Below are 14,057 nucleotides of genomic sequence, written 5' to 3' on the forward strand. Positions count from 1 at the left end.
TTTCTTAGTAAATATACTAATATCTATTATTGCAGGCTCGTAACCTAGAAGAAGCTGCCATAGTAGAGATCCTACAGGTGAAATTAGGCTTACTTAAGATTTAAAACAGTTACTCCACAGTATTGATGCTCTTAAGATGCCTTATATTATATAAAGTTTAGAGTAGTAAGCCACTTAACTAGCTATCCAAAGATAGTATTATTTTCAAATAAATATTCAGTATCAGACACTCCTAGAATATAAAGAAACTAGACCTATTTCTCTAAACCCACTGATAGCATTCAATCATAATAGAGCATGTTAGTGGACTTTAGGATAGACTCCTAGAAAGTCAAGTTTATCATCAACAATGTTCCGGTTGCAGTATTTTTATTTCTCAATTATTTTATTATACACGCGTTTAGGTGTATTAAAACAACCAATATAAAGAGATTAAAACAGACAGGACGAATAAGTAGATATATAAATAAAAATAACCTTATTTACAGCACAGAATCAGTTAAACTCGGGGACTAGATGGCTGTCATAGTTATCAAGAACTAGAAGGCTGTATCTTCCCACTGATCTATCCCTGATCAACGGAAGTTTTTTAAGGCTATCAAATATAATCATATCTACAATTTAACTATAATAGCTAACCTCAATCCTGCAGGTAGAGAGATTTGGATTAATCTTCATCCTATGCTTAAAGATATATTTTATCTCTAAAAATCAGAGTCAGAGGTAAAGCCTCTCCATTAAATTAAAAAACTCAATTGAAATTACCCGTTCGTAATTCCCTAGTTAATTTTGAGTTGGCCAACCAGCTCTAGGAACTAGTTAGTATATTTATAGTCCCAATTATTTCTATAATAGAATCCATTTTATCAAAGTTGTATATATCGTCTAGTGAGATCCCATACTCTTAAGTAACCTCTTGAACTTGAATGAGCCAGTCTTTTATAATTTCAAAATCTTCTGTTTAGCTCTTTAGTAATTATATTATCTATAAAATTATAGTTACAGAGCTTTATAACCCTTAATAAAAGCCAGACGTCCATTTGATGCCTACTTCTTCAGATGTTAAATGATCTCGATTGGAGAAGATTATACTGGCTATAATTCTAACTTAAAACGGCCGGGGACTTGCGTCTTACTTATCTAGAGAGAAAATCTATTTAAAAAACAATTCATCTTCATATTTCGATGATTTTGGACGTATATAAACCTTAACTTCAATGAAATCTCATCCTGCTAAACAAGCGTGAAGGATGATTTAAAGGACATCGTAAACACGTGCTGCCTCGTGAATACTGAAAATTTGGTCTTCCTGGATAGCTTGAAAGACAAGAAAAATCTTTCCTTCTTTCTTCACCAGCACTTTTGATGAGATAGGCATTTTTTATAGCATAAGTGATGTTTGAATTGCCTCGGTAGGAGATCGGAGGTGGTGTTTACGAAGGGTTGTGCCGCGCAACCGTGGAATACATTACACGTGACATATGCTGTGCGTCATACCGCATTACTATCCTGGGGCCGGCGGACTTACCGGTGTTAGGGGACGGAGCGAACCGCGGTTCATTGTCAGCTCGCCAAGTTATGCCTCGCCAGTCAAGCATCCATGGAAGGTTCTCAGTGGAACTTAAATTCTACCATTGCCTGTGGAGCACTAGAATGATGTAACCTCATGTATCGGCAAACCCGGTTCGTAACCATCTACATCTTTCATTAACGGGGTTATGTAGTAAACCAACCCTGGTCCTACTAATTCTCGCGCTTTTGTTATCTGTAGGCGTGCTTGTAGCTATGATTGGTAGTTGTATATATCTCCGTTTGGTCTTCAGTGTTTTATGTCGCAAGGCTTCATGACATCAAACGTTTTCAAACTCCGCGTCCAACAAAACTACGCAACATGTCTCACTTGCCACGTGGCCGCCCCATGGCGCGAGATCTCCATCAGAAGGCCACCACGCCACTCCTCCAATCCCCCGTAGCCAGCTCGATGCGTTTGCCATTGCCCAGAACCTGTACAGAATGACGTTTTATGTCTGAAATGTCTGGAATCGCGCCCATCGTCAATTGCTGCGTCTGTGCCGCCCATGCCACTCGCTCAATCTGCCCTCCCTCCGGCTGAGCAAAGAGCCCAATATTTGCTGCAAAGAACCTCCTCCGCCCTGTGAATCGAGGATGCACTGTGGCAACTGACCCAGATCTGTCATTCCCGAGATTTCTGCCGAATGCCGTCCACCCGAATCCTGGGTGCTGGAATAGGTACGTTCCCGCGGCGCAGTCATGACTGAGGAAATGAGGCCCACCGTCAGGAAACCCTAGTACCCGCACATTCCCGGGAGATCGCCGGATCGTAGCTGTGGATCAACTGGATCGTGTGCTGCGTTGTTACCGTATCGTTGGAACACTGGCTCCTGCAGTACACGCCTTCCTGGGCCGTGCAGTCCCATGCTTGTTCGCTGTCGAATGGGGCAGGTGATTGTGCCCAATCAATCTGGCGCGCTTGCAATTGACTTTCCAGCTCGTTGGCTTCAGTGAACGTGCCCTTAGTGCACAGATCATGGGGCATACTGCCCCAGAACAATTCTCCCCTCAGTCCTGCGTCCCGAGTATCCAGTGTCCGCATCAATGCCGAGAGCAGCTGTACGGTATGCACGCTGCAGGTACAATTCCGGGGAGTGGTAGGTTTGAATTCCCGGGGAGATACGCCCAGCCATGTAGAGGCCCCAGTACAAGGCACTGACCCAAACATAGCCATACGCGCGATGGGTAGACAAAGGGCGTGCCTTGTTCGAAGTCGACTTCTAGTTAATGGATGAATCATAAGTGAAGCCCGAGATGTCCTTCGTCTGGCTCGTAGTAGAACAAACTCATCTTGACGCTGTACGTTGTCGAGACCTGCAAGGTCTCCATCGCATTACCATTTACAAACACCTTGAGTAGCTCCACTTCCTCTGCCACCGGCTGCAGGATCTACTTCATGGCGAGCCCCAAAAAACTCCACGCGCCGCGTTCGTCGCTCAGGCCCGCCACCGCAACCCTGCTGTCTTGCAGAACTGTGGCGCCCGCGGTCTTTATCCCACGATGTTATCGACAGCGCTCGGACGAAGGGATCTGATGTATCATTGAACCACTGTTTCTGCGCAATATGCACTCCAGAAGCTTAGGGACGTGCGGAGAGGTGCGGAGAGGTGCGGGGACGTGCGGGGACTCGTGGGTGATCCAGTAATGCGCCGTTTGCCTGGTCCCGTCGCTGTAGCTGTTAGCACAGGGCCATGGAGCAACATCCATTGCGAGAAGCATTCTGCCATGTGAGCTAAACCCCATTATATGCCCGCAAGAAGGTTTGTGGTCAAAGGCCACTAGACAGGTTTAAACATAGTCCTCCAGTGGCACAATTCGTAAGTACAGTTCAGGAGGTATTGGTGGGAAATCTAGGCTAAATTCCAAACGTCCCCTCGATGGCTTTTAGCCCAACAAGATGCTGTTCGTGATGTGCTGACCTGAGAGCTCAGGGTTCCTATGCCATGTATATCATTGTGAATATGAGTAAAGACTAACAGAAAAGCTAGAATAACATGAAATGATCATAATTGATTTCATTGGAACAGGTCTCTTCTGAAGGTTAATACTACCCCATTTAGGTTGCACATCTCTAAATTTGCTATACTGTTCTAAGGTTTCATTACATACTAGTAGCAGATAGACTTTATCCCTTGCAAGTAGCTACACAGTATTGATTAAAAAGCTTAGTCAGAGATATAAACATCCAGTGACGAGATAAAGTCGCTTAGTAAAAATCATTTAAATAAACCTCTTAACCTCTAAAAGCTTAAAGGTTAAAAGTAGGAACTTACTACCCCACCGATTGAGCCATAACAAAAGGTATTGAGGAACAATGGGTCTGTATTATCATCACCTTAGAATATTCTTCCCCGCAGAGCCCCGCTCCAACGGTGTTTCGAGGAAGACAATGATATCAATGACACAGAAGTGACTGAGTTGGATGACGACTAGCAACGCATAGACTGCCCCCGAAGAGTATTCGCCTTGGTCATAAATTAGCTTTTTATAGCCCCATTTTTGGGATCCTTAACTATGTAGCGATGCAAAAGGAGTCTTAATTAATAACCCGGGGGGAAGTTTAATAACCCGGGGGGAAGTCTGACATCAACGATCGGGAAATGCCGGCATGCAGGTCTTCCATGACTCATTTATTCCCCCGCATATAAGCAAGTCTTTGATAGCACCCGCCTGTGGCGATTTGGCATCAAAGTATATCCTTCTGTGTAAACAACGAGTCTCGTGGAAGTATTTAATGCTTTCATTTGGCATCAGTCATCGCTAAATGGGACTGAATCATCGCAAAAGACTTTTTATGTGCCACCACTTTCCAAATAACTGCAATGTATGACGTTCTCGTCACCGGTTCAGCGGGTCATCTGGGCACGGCTTTAATGCTTTGCCTGCCTTCGATGGGCTACAACCCCGTGGGCATCGACATCCTGTCATCTCCAACCACGACAGTCGTGGGCTCTGTCTCTGATCGCATTTTTATTGCATCTATTTTCCGCAACAACCCCATCAAACATGTTCTTCATACGGCAACATTGCATAAGCCGCACATATGCAGCCATAAGGAGGAGGAGTTCGTCTCAACCAACGTTATGGGCACTCTGATCCTTCTTGAAGAATGTTCTAAGTGCAAGGATAGGATCGAGAGCTTTACCTTCTTCAGTACAACCAGCACCTTTGGTATGGCCTTAAGCCCGAAGCCCGGCTTCCCTGCCGCTTGGATCGATGAGGCTGTTGTACCCGAGCCAAAGAATATCTACGGCGTGACAAAGGTTGCAGCCGAGGATCTGTGCTATCTGGTACATAAGAAAACCGGAATGCCCGTTCTAGTGCTTCGAACAAGTCGCTTCTTCCCAGACGAAGACGATGATGAAGACCGACGTACGGCCATGAGCGATGACAACTTGAAGGTTTTGGAACTTGCCTACCGCAGATGTGACATTGAAGATATTGTCAACGCCGCAGTTTGCTCAATGAGAAAGGCCAAGGATATCCGGTGGGGGAGGTATATCATAAGCGCTCCGCCGCCTTTCAACAATGATAGAAGCACGCTCGATGCTCTAAATCGGGAATCCGCTGAGGTGATGACAAAAGCTTTCCCTGAAGTCGACGCTATTTTCAGGAAGAAAGGGTGGAAGCATCTTGCGAGGATTGATCGAGTCTATGATTCCAGCAGGGCTGTGAAGGATTTAGGGTGGATTCCAAAATATACATTTGGAAGAGCGTTGGAAAGGGTGGCGCGTGGCGAGCAGTGGAGGAGTGAGCTAGCTCTTAGGGTTGGCAAGAAAGGCTATCATGCTGTGACCACTGGAGTGTATACCAAGAGATGAGGGCAGTCATCCTCCAGAATAGGCAGAAGCAAGTTCCCTAAGGTTTGGCCTCCAACCTCAGCTCGAATTGTACCATGTCGCGTTCTTCAAAGAGCTTCTGCCGGGAATTAAATGCGCAGAAACCACTGTTGATGGTCGCTACGGAGTTCTTACATCGCAATCTGTCCTACACAGAGAGGAAAATACGACACAGGATAACTATAGGAGTCACAGAACCTATCTAGTTATAGGATGAAAGCTTCTTGACATCTGTGATCGATAGTTCAATGTCTTCAAGGCCCCCAAGATTCGTGCTAGAGATACCTGCTATCTTGACAGTGGTCATTGTCGGCTGGATAGAACGATGCAGGAGTTACACGAGAAGACTAAGAAAAACAGCGGATCAAATACAGTCAATCCGAAGCTTTCAAAGCGGTATTTTTGGCAGAAAAAGATGTGTTGACGGACTTTGTTGCGTAGCAGAAAACTGCTACTTGCTTTCACTTATAAATATTCTTTCTGGACTATATTGATATTGTTCCTTTTTTTCAATAGAAGCCAATATCTAACTTGAAAAATATAGGCTATATTTACTAGAATTAGATCAATGGACAAAAAATGATTTACACATCATATTGAACGTGGTGTTATTCATTGCTCCGAATGATACACGACGATGTTGCGGCTGGGTATAACCTAGAGAGATTAACAGCTCTCCGCAAAATAAGATAAAAATGTGGCAAGAGGCTTCTTTATCGGTCAGCTTGCTCCTCTCCTTTGGGCTCCTTGCCGAGGTTGAGGTTTGATCACTAATCGAGAAACTTAGATGAAGAGGTTTCTGGACCGGAAATGGACACCCATTGCATATATCGTTTAGGCATCTGGTTTGTGCTTCGGGTCCCTTGCAACACTGAGTACAGTGGTCCCGTTCCATATCATACTTAAGGTAATCAATATAGATTAAATTGGGACAGAAAGAGCGAAGAAGTCCCTTTTTTCGCTTTTCCGGGATTTAAGGATTCCGAAACAAAGATATATCGCCAAGCTTATAGGTCCCTATAAGTCAAACTTAGGATTCCCATATATATATGACCCTCTCTCGGTTTAAACACAACCTTAGCAGAAGCATTTCTTGTCTCTACTTTTTTAGAAATTTCTGACAGCTGCTACAAGATGAAGGCCACTGAATTAGTTATTGTATGGACAGTAATAGCATTTATTCTGTACAAATTTGGCAATGTCACATTCGCCAAATATCGCCAACGTTCTAAAGCTCGAAGGCTGCGGTGCGGGCCCATCCCCGTTTACACGCCCGGTGACCCATTCGGAATTTACAGTTTCTACGAGACTATGAAGGCAGCAAGTGAAAGTCGGTTTCCTGAATGCCTGGTGCAACGAGTGAACGATGTGAGCAAGAGAGAGAATAGGCCCATTACAACGTTTTGGAACACTACGGGCGGGGGGTCTAGCATTTTCACATGCGACCCAAGGAACATCCAAGCAGTACTTGCGACGCAGTTCAAAGAGTTTGAACTGGGCGAATTGCGCAATGCATCCTTCCGTCCCATGCTGGGACATGGAATTGTAAGCGCGCCAGTCTAAATTACGTGACACATCTAATTATTACATCTAGTTTGCTTCCAATGGAAAGAAGTGGGAGCATTCACGCGCCATGCTTCGTCCGCAATTTTCCCGCGACCAAATCAACGACCTTAACTTAGAGGAAAAGCACGTCATCAATATGATCAAAGCCTTGCAGATTGACTCGGAAGGTTGGACTGCAGCTGTCGACCTAAAGCCCTTCTTTTTCCGACTCACTATCGATGCCGCTACGGAGTTTCTCTTTGGAGAAAGCGTGATGAGCCAGCTCGGTGAGGCTGTCTCAAATGACATTCCCAACAAATCGCTGCTTGGTAGGAGAGAGAATCGATTTTCCAGCGCTTTTGACAAAGCGCAATACGACATTTTTCGTTCTGGCCGCATGGGAAGGATGTATAGACTTGGACACACCTCGGACTTGCGAAAAAATGTTCAAGAAGTGCATGACTTCGTTGACTATTACGTCGAAAGGTGCCTAAACAAGACCTTTTAAGAAAAAGCCACCCGGCTAGACCACAATGAAAAGGAAAGATACGTTTTTCTTAATGCGATTGCTGAGGAAACTCAGAATCCTATCGAGTTACGGGACGCACTGCTCAATATCTTACTTGCCGGTCGCGACACAACAGCATCTCTTCTTTCCTGGGTCATGATAGTGCTCTCTCAAAACGAAGCAATTTTTGACAGACTGCGTCAGACTGTGCTACTTGAATTTGGCACATACGACAACCCTCGAGAGATCACCTTCCAAAAGCTAAAGAATTGTGTCTATCTGCAGTGGACTCTCAAAGAAACTCTTCGGCTGTATGCTGTTGTGCCCATCAACCAACGAGCTGCAACGATCGATACTACAATTCCCGTCGGGGGAGGACCTGACGGGGAAGCTCCTGTCTTCGTGCCAAAAGGGACCGAAGTATATTACAGTGTTCATGTAATGCATAGGTCGAAAGAGCTCTGGGGTGATGACGCAGACGTGTTCCGTCCAGAACGGTGGCTAGGCAAAAAGTATGGCTGGGACTACCTTCCATCCAATGGAGGGCCACGGATCTGCCTGGATCAGCAATTCGCACTGACAGAGGCGGGTTACGTGGTTGTCCGATTGTTGCAAAGGTTCGACAAAGTCACGGCAGCCCAAGAGAACAAGAAGACAGGATACCGAATGACGCTTACGTGCGCTCCAACTGAAGTTAGGCTGAGGTTGCGAGAAGCGCGGGGTTAGAGGGCTGCGAATCGGCCAAATGAAGGTTGGGCATCAAATGGAAGGCCTTGGTGTCTTTGCATGGTCCAATTTATGATATGTATCCAATAAGTTGACCATATTGTGATTGTATGCTACACATCACACCGTTGCGTCAACCTTCGGCCTTCGGTCATGGGGTGGTGGGTACCTCCGAAGGCGCGGAAGTTTAAATTGGAGCAACGTTCTTCTGCTTTCCACGTATTTGCAACCAGTAGCTATACTAGTGCTGAGAGTCGCGGCGAGTGTGATTCCTGCGCCCATGAATGTTTTCAAGCAACCCCTCCCTTCCCCTGGTATCCGAGGTTAATGTAGTCAAAGAGCCTGCCCTTGACTTCAGCTCAGGGCCCGAATATATTTACCCTTCTCGTCCAAGAGGGTGAAAGACAATCAACATATCTCCATCAATATGTTCTCAAAAGATTCCTCTGGCCGTCCAGATGCTTCCATTAGCCATATTAAGCGTGAGCAATTGCCATTCAACTACATACACTAAAAGACTGCTTGCTACAACCCCCGAGAGCTTCCGAAATCCTATATGGTTGTCCTGCTTAACTAAATTGAGATTTATTGCTTCTGAGGGCTGGTTTTCCTTGGCCCTCAGGATCGAGAAGAAAACTCCTAATTCTTACTATCCCCATAGCGTAATGTAGTTCCAATAGCCAATCATGCGTTGCCGCTAATATATATTAGACTCCCTGAGCCAGAAACTGGTGTGGAGCTAGAATACAAACAGGGTTTTCCGGAGAGCACGCGTTGGCCGAACACCGAGCCTGGCAATGTGTACGGATAGAAAGTTTCCGTTATCCAACATGTCAATCCTAATTGCCGCCGACGACTATCTCATTACATGAGCACTCCGTCCACCTTGTCCTCGTAGGTCCTTAATCTATCTAGTTACTCTTTCTGCCCTGGAGAATTTCTACCCTGTTCTTATGCCCATGCTTCTTAGGCGTCATGGACCGCCCACCAACTGTAGGCCAGGACGACACTCGCATAACGATGAGATTCCTCGACCCTACCCGTCCGATGTTACTACAGATCTGGTTTGGCGGCTACAACAAAGACCTTTACTTAGACCAAGTGCATCGGCCTCGTTACTGCCAGGTCACTAATCTTATCTCTACATTATATAGGCAGAATACGAAATACATGCGGCAATTTCGCTAGTGGCTCATGATCAACTAAAGGGAGTATACTGTCTATGCAGTAAGATTGCGTTATTGAAAATAGTAGGCCACCGACAACGTCAGATAAAGCGCAGACCAATTAGTCCACCATACCGAGTGAGTGAAATAGCTGGAAGGAGGTATTACTCAGGTCAAGCAGAATATGTTGTTGAAACGACAGCTCAAACCGCCTTCAGTAGATACACGAGGCACGATGATTGGGAGGGAGAGACGACGGAAGCAAAGACAGGTTTTCATGTTTATCAGTAAGATTATCACCCGGCGGCCAGACGTCCTGCGCCGCCACTGTATGCAATGAAACATTCACAGAAAACGTGGGTAGCTCAGGACCAAACAGAACGGCGTCTATGAATAACTCCATTAACCACCGTCGAGTTCGGCGAAGAAGAACCGCGGCTGAGACGAAGACCAGACTATCCGGCAAATGGCTGACTATCGGGTATCACACAATCGGGACAGTGCACGGACTGGTAGAAGCAGAACAAGAATAAGATATATATTGTTTTCCCGAACTGACTAGGGAATAAGCTGACAATAACTATGTAAGGCAGTTAGCGCTAAGCTACGATTGGCAGTCAATCATCCAGAAATAAGCAGTGGCACAGATGTTTTAGGCGTCCCGCTTACCAAGACATTGTCTATAAGCTCTTGATAACCAAACTCCGAACAAGCTTTCTGAATCCTTCTATTGTCATTCCGATTGGTTATGTCGTATAATTTAGAACCGGCCAAGCGGGCTCAGGTAACGACTTGGATGACTCCCGAGAAGTCACTCATTGCGGTTCTATATAAAGCTGCTTGGCATAATGACAGTCCCTATCCAAGATAGCAAGCATATCCCGCAAGCGCGTTGCAGATACACTAGTATTGGTAGTTTACTCTGACTCTGATTCAATTTAGTTCCTACTCATGGAAACGTAAGTACATCTCTCACTGATGACGTTAAGTCCGCATGCTGAATTGAGATCGTGCAGAATCAGATCCCAAACATTAACTCTAATACACCTCCTCCGCCATGAGGCCGTGATAACATACCATCTGTTAAAATCCAACCTAGGGGCAGGAGTCCTTCTATACCTATCAGCCGCTTGTATTCGGCTACTACCACCGCCAGATTCCTCAGTGTTCACCGTCTTTACCAAAATATTCTGTGTCTCGGTAAGCCATCAGTACTGCTGGGACATTGTCAACCAGCTTACGTCTGTTGACGAAGACCGCATCAACAAGCCCAAAATTGTCGGCACAGCCAAAGGTGGACGTTATTCTCTCATTATGGGTCCTCGGAACAATTCACATCCAACAATAGGAGAGCAGAGCAGAGTCCAACATCACAAGAAAACAAGACATCTACAACTTCGAGATTTCGTGTGAGCAGTCGGGGTAACGTTCATATATATATTTTTGTCCCTCTAGGAGGCTTTTGGCAGACAGAAATGGAGCAAGCAGAACTAGAACCATCCTCTCGTTCCAAGCGGGCTAAATCCATCATCACTTTGGCTTTCGAGGCATACCTAGAGACCCAAGAGGAAGAGATCCCAAAGGCCGCCAAGTTAGACGGCCACTTCGCAGAATGTCTAACCTACCAGCTTCGGTTGTTTCTCTTCGCTGGGACAGATACAACGTCGAGTAGTACCACCTACGTGTACCACCTACTATCTAAACATCTTGAAGCCTTGGCTCACGTCCGGCAGGAACATGACCGGATTTTTGGACCAGATCCTTCTGCTGTAGCGCAGCTCCTCTGCGAACAGCCGGCCCTGCTCAACCAATGCTCATATACCATGGCAGTGATCAAAGACACTTTTCGGCTCTATCCGCCTGCAGGAACTATGCGTCAAGGCTGTGATTGCCTGTCGCGGACCGATAGGCGTGGTAATGAATATCCTTTGATGGACGATATAAGCGTCACCGTCTTACAGCAACCGACTCGCCGCAATGCACGGGTGTAGCTGCGAGTGGATGAGAGTATCCCCGAGCGGTGGCTGGATGGTGGAGGCCACGAACTTTGTCCAGACCCGGCCGCATATCGCCCGTTTGAGCAGGGACCGAGCAAACTCATCAGTCACGCCCTTGCCAACAATGAGATGCGATATATTCTCGTGATGCCTGCCCGGACATTTGAAATTAAACCGGCCTCTGATGAATGTGGTGCACTGAAGTGGCAGCAAGAGGGATTCATGAGTCAACATGCTTAGTGCAAAAGGTGCCAAGACATGAAGCCTAAGTTGAATGGGACAGAGCATATCAGACTTTAAAATCCGGTACCGATCCAGCAGACGGATATTCATTTCGTGTGACTTTGGTCGCGTGATGTTGTAGCAGTCGCTAGAATGTTTGAAGAACGGGACAAATGTCTCACAAGAAAGGTAATAGTGAAATTAGTCAGCTGCGATTACGATCAGGATCTGTGTTACCTTCTCATTGACCCTATATTATCTTTAGCCTGGCGTCTTTTGAACTCTCTGGGCCGCAGCTTTCGTACGGAAGTTGGAGAACATATAAAATACACTATTCCATCCGCTCAGAGAACTGGCGGAGCACTGCAGCAGCAATCTGGATACACATTTCAATAACCGAAGAAATCCTCTCGATATTCTTTACTGTACAAAAAACGTCTACAGTGTTCCTGGTGTCCTTCAAAAGAAGGAGCGAAACCGTTTGCTTTGGGACTGAAACTCGCTTCAGCTAGTAGATGAAGTATGGAAATATCTGCGTGAGGATTTTTGGGCTTCTACCATATTTTTAAGAAACCACGCACGCACTTCAGCATTCAATCCATAATCCATGTACCACAACTCATTGATCACCCACCATTTGCAGAAGCTGCCATAAATGTGTGTGGCCAGATCCGTTATCCTTCTCCTGCACGAAGTATCCCACCAGGCGATGTTTTCTCTGCTGAATGGTGGATGAAGAGGTGAACCGAGCACGGCATGAACTCGCTCTAGCCCCCCGGGCAGAACCGCTAGAGCGACATTTCCAATGGAGGGACAGTCATCATCAAGTGGCACGACTACCAGGACTACGTCGAAAAGCCCCAAGTCTTCAACAAATTGTGACGGGTGAGGCCAATAAGGACATTTCACCCAGACAGTCTGCGGGAGTAATTGTCAGGCCACGTAGAAACCCAAAACTTCTGGACTCCCTGTCTAAACGCCTACCTCGAGCTGTACGCTTCTAAAAGGGTACGGCAGAATTCTCTGTTGAACCGACCAACTAGCACTTGACACCATCTTTGGCCGTCTTCCCATCTTTCTCCTCCTCCTGCCGTGCAGGACATGCGGCCTTTTAAGTCATCTGTTTCCCTTCCCTTCAAAAGGGCGGTCTGGGAACGCCATCAGCTGGTCATCCGGTCAACTCGTTGGCACAGGTTTCTCCTTGCTCTTTCCCGCTGCAATTTTTCGTAATAGGAAAGAACCCTACCAACATTTCACCAACAGCTTGCTAAAGGGTCTCCGTCTGTGATTTTAATGCTAGATCTATGAAGCCTCGTCAGTAACAGGAAGGATAGCTTTGTCTTTATGTTGGAAATAGTTGGGTGTTTAGGCGGTTAAAGAGAAAAGCTAGTGAAGATGTCTCTAGTTGGACGTGACTGGACTTAAGCCTTTCGCTTAACTCCGACCACCTTTGCCCAGGCTCCTAGTCCAGGGCAAACGTTGGATTGATTTTTGATAGTCCCTTACTCATGGATATGGAAGTCACGAGCAAGGGGTTAAGGTCGTCTAGCTCTTACGGAAATGTCAGTTGACCTCTGCATGCCGATTTGCAGCGTTCGGCCTCAGGTAGCTCGATGACTCATGATCGACATGGACCCCAGCTTAAATGAGTACCTAACTAACCGTAACTAGTTATCGTTGTCGCGTCCGCTTCACGTAAGAAGCCAGCTAAAACATTTTGGGTTGAACTAGCCAAAACATTTCTCAGCTGTTGCTGAACGTGCATATTATGTCTCAGAAATCTTATATCGGATATCGTGAACAGGACTGAAAAAGTGCATATCATCGATTGGGAAGCCACAGCTACCAGCCACAGGCCTGTACAAAACACTAAGCAGATTTGCAGGAGGATGAAGCGATTAACTTTGCAGACCCCTGACGCAACGAGGATTTACGCTCTTATGAGCTCGCCGATCGCGCCTTAAACGAGATCTCGAATAGGCTGGAAGAATATCACTCCGTGCTCAGTTCTGGCTCCAGTATTGCTCTCGGTCGTGGTGACGCGCCATTTAGCACGCGATTGAGCAAAAATTTAGAGACACTTTTTCACGACGAACAAACCAGTGGTTGTCAGCGGACCCCAAATTACCTGGACTACTCTTGTACTCGCTGCGCGCCCCGGATATGATGGTTCAGCCAATCTTGTGATTGGCGATTCCACGTTGATCTTCCGGAAATTGACCATCAGTTAATTAGGTCCGGCCGGCCATGGCGATTCTTTTCCCCAAGGCCAGGAAGCGATGATTGCCAACAGGAGTTAGAGGCGATCAAGAGGACGCGAGAGGAGCTCTCCAACATGAGGGACAAATTAGGGAGAGGTCAAAGATGTCCTGAAGCTGACAATCTACTCATGTCTAACCTTCAGAAACAGTTCTGAACGAGATTTCTGTGCTAGGCCGCGAGCTTGGCCATTACCATAGCATTGTTGCCCGGCTTCTCGAGG

At 46.2% G+C, this 14,057-nt stretch overlaps 6 protein-coding genes across 6 annotated transcripts; 4 read left to right on the forward strand and 2 right to left on the reverse strand.

Annotated features, from left to right (window-relative positions):
• Positions 1-1,935: 1,935 nt before the first annotated feature.
• Positions 1,936-2,557, reverse strand: BO80DRAFT_443044 (uncharacterized protein; the record flags this gene model as incomplete). The annotated part of the gene is made up of 2 exons (XM_025721316.1): positions 1,936-2,153; positions 2,314-2,557. The coding sequence occupies 2 exons, from the start codon at positions 2,555-2,557 to the stop codon at positions 1,936-1,938; spliced, it is 462 nt and encodes a 153-aa protein (XP_025577700.1).
• A 1,715-nt stretch (positions 2,558-4,272) lies between these two features.
• BO80DRAFT_423274 (NAD-dependent epimerase/dehydratase family protein) lies at positions 4,273-5,577 on the forward strand. The gene has a single exon (XM_025719009.1). It carries the CDS (start codon positions 4,395-4,397, stop codon positions 5,391-5,393), a length of 999 nt encoding a protein of 332 aa, XP_025577701.1. The 5' UTR covers positions 4,273-4,394; the 3' UTR covers positions 5,394-5,577.
• BO80DRAFT_17642 (uncharacterized protein) lies at positions 5,527-5,967 on the forward strand. Its single transcript, XM_025713973.1, has one exon. It carries the CDS (start codon positions 5,660-5,662, stop codon positions 5,903-5,905), a length of 246 nt encoding a protein of 81 aa, XP_025577702.1. The 5' UTR covers positions 5,527-5,659; the 3' UTR covers positions 5,906-5,967.
• Positions 5,968-6,545: 578 nt separating this feature from the next.
• Positions 6,546-8,910, forward strand: BO80DRAFT_453535 (cytochrome P450; the record flags this gene model as incomplete). Its single annotated transcript, XM_025722017.1, has 4 exons — positions 6,546-6,956; positions 7,006-7,442; positions 7,503-8,157; positions 8,902-8,910. 4 exons carry the CDS (start codon positions 6,546-6,548, stop codon positions 8,908-8,910), a joined length of 1,512 nt encoding a protein of 503 aa, XP_025577703.1.
• A 1,921-nt stretch (positions 8,911-10,831) lies between these two features.
• Positions 10,832-11,347, forward strand: BO80DRAFT_443047 (uncharacterized protein; the record flags this gene model as incomplete). The annotated part of the gene is made up of 1 exon (XM_025721317.1): positions 10,832-11,347. One exon carries the CDS (start codon positions 10,832-10,834, stop codon positions 11,345-11,347), a length of 516 nt encoding a protein of 171 aa, XP_025577704.1.
• A 637-nt stretch (positions 11,348-11,984) lies between these two features.
• Positions 11,985-12,642, reverse strand: BO80DRAFT_423275 (uncharacterized protein; the record flags this gene model as incomplete). The annotated part of the gene is made up of 2 exons (XM_025719010.1): positions 12,560-12,642; positions 11,985-12,493 (listed from the first exon to the last, which is right to left on the reverse strand). Coding segments are annotated over exons 1-2 (482 nt in total), but the record flags the coding sequence as incomplete, so codon positions are not given.
• Positions 12,643-14,057: the final 1,415 nt, after the last annotated feature.

Source organism: Aspergillus ibericus (genome assembly GCF_003184845.1).
Source record: "Aspergillus ibericus CBS 121593 unplaced genomic scaffold BO80scaffold_10, whole genome shotgun sequence".
Taxonomy (NCBI): domain Eukaryota; kingdom Fungi; phylum Ascomycota; class Eurotiomycetes; order Eurotiales; family Aspergillaceae; genus Aspergillus; species Aspergillus ibericus.

Bases quoted from the DNA above. Each gene is read 5' to 3' on its own strand.
- BO80DRAFT_17642 (XM_025713973.1), top strand. From the start codon at position 5,660: ATGTCTTCAAGGCCCCCAAGATTCGTGCTAGAGATACCTGCTATCTTG.
- BO80DRAFT_423274 (XM_025719009.1), top strand. From the start codon at position 4,395: ATGTATGACGTTCTCGTCACCGGTTCAGCGGGTCATCTGGGCACGGCT.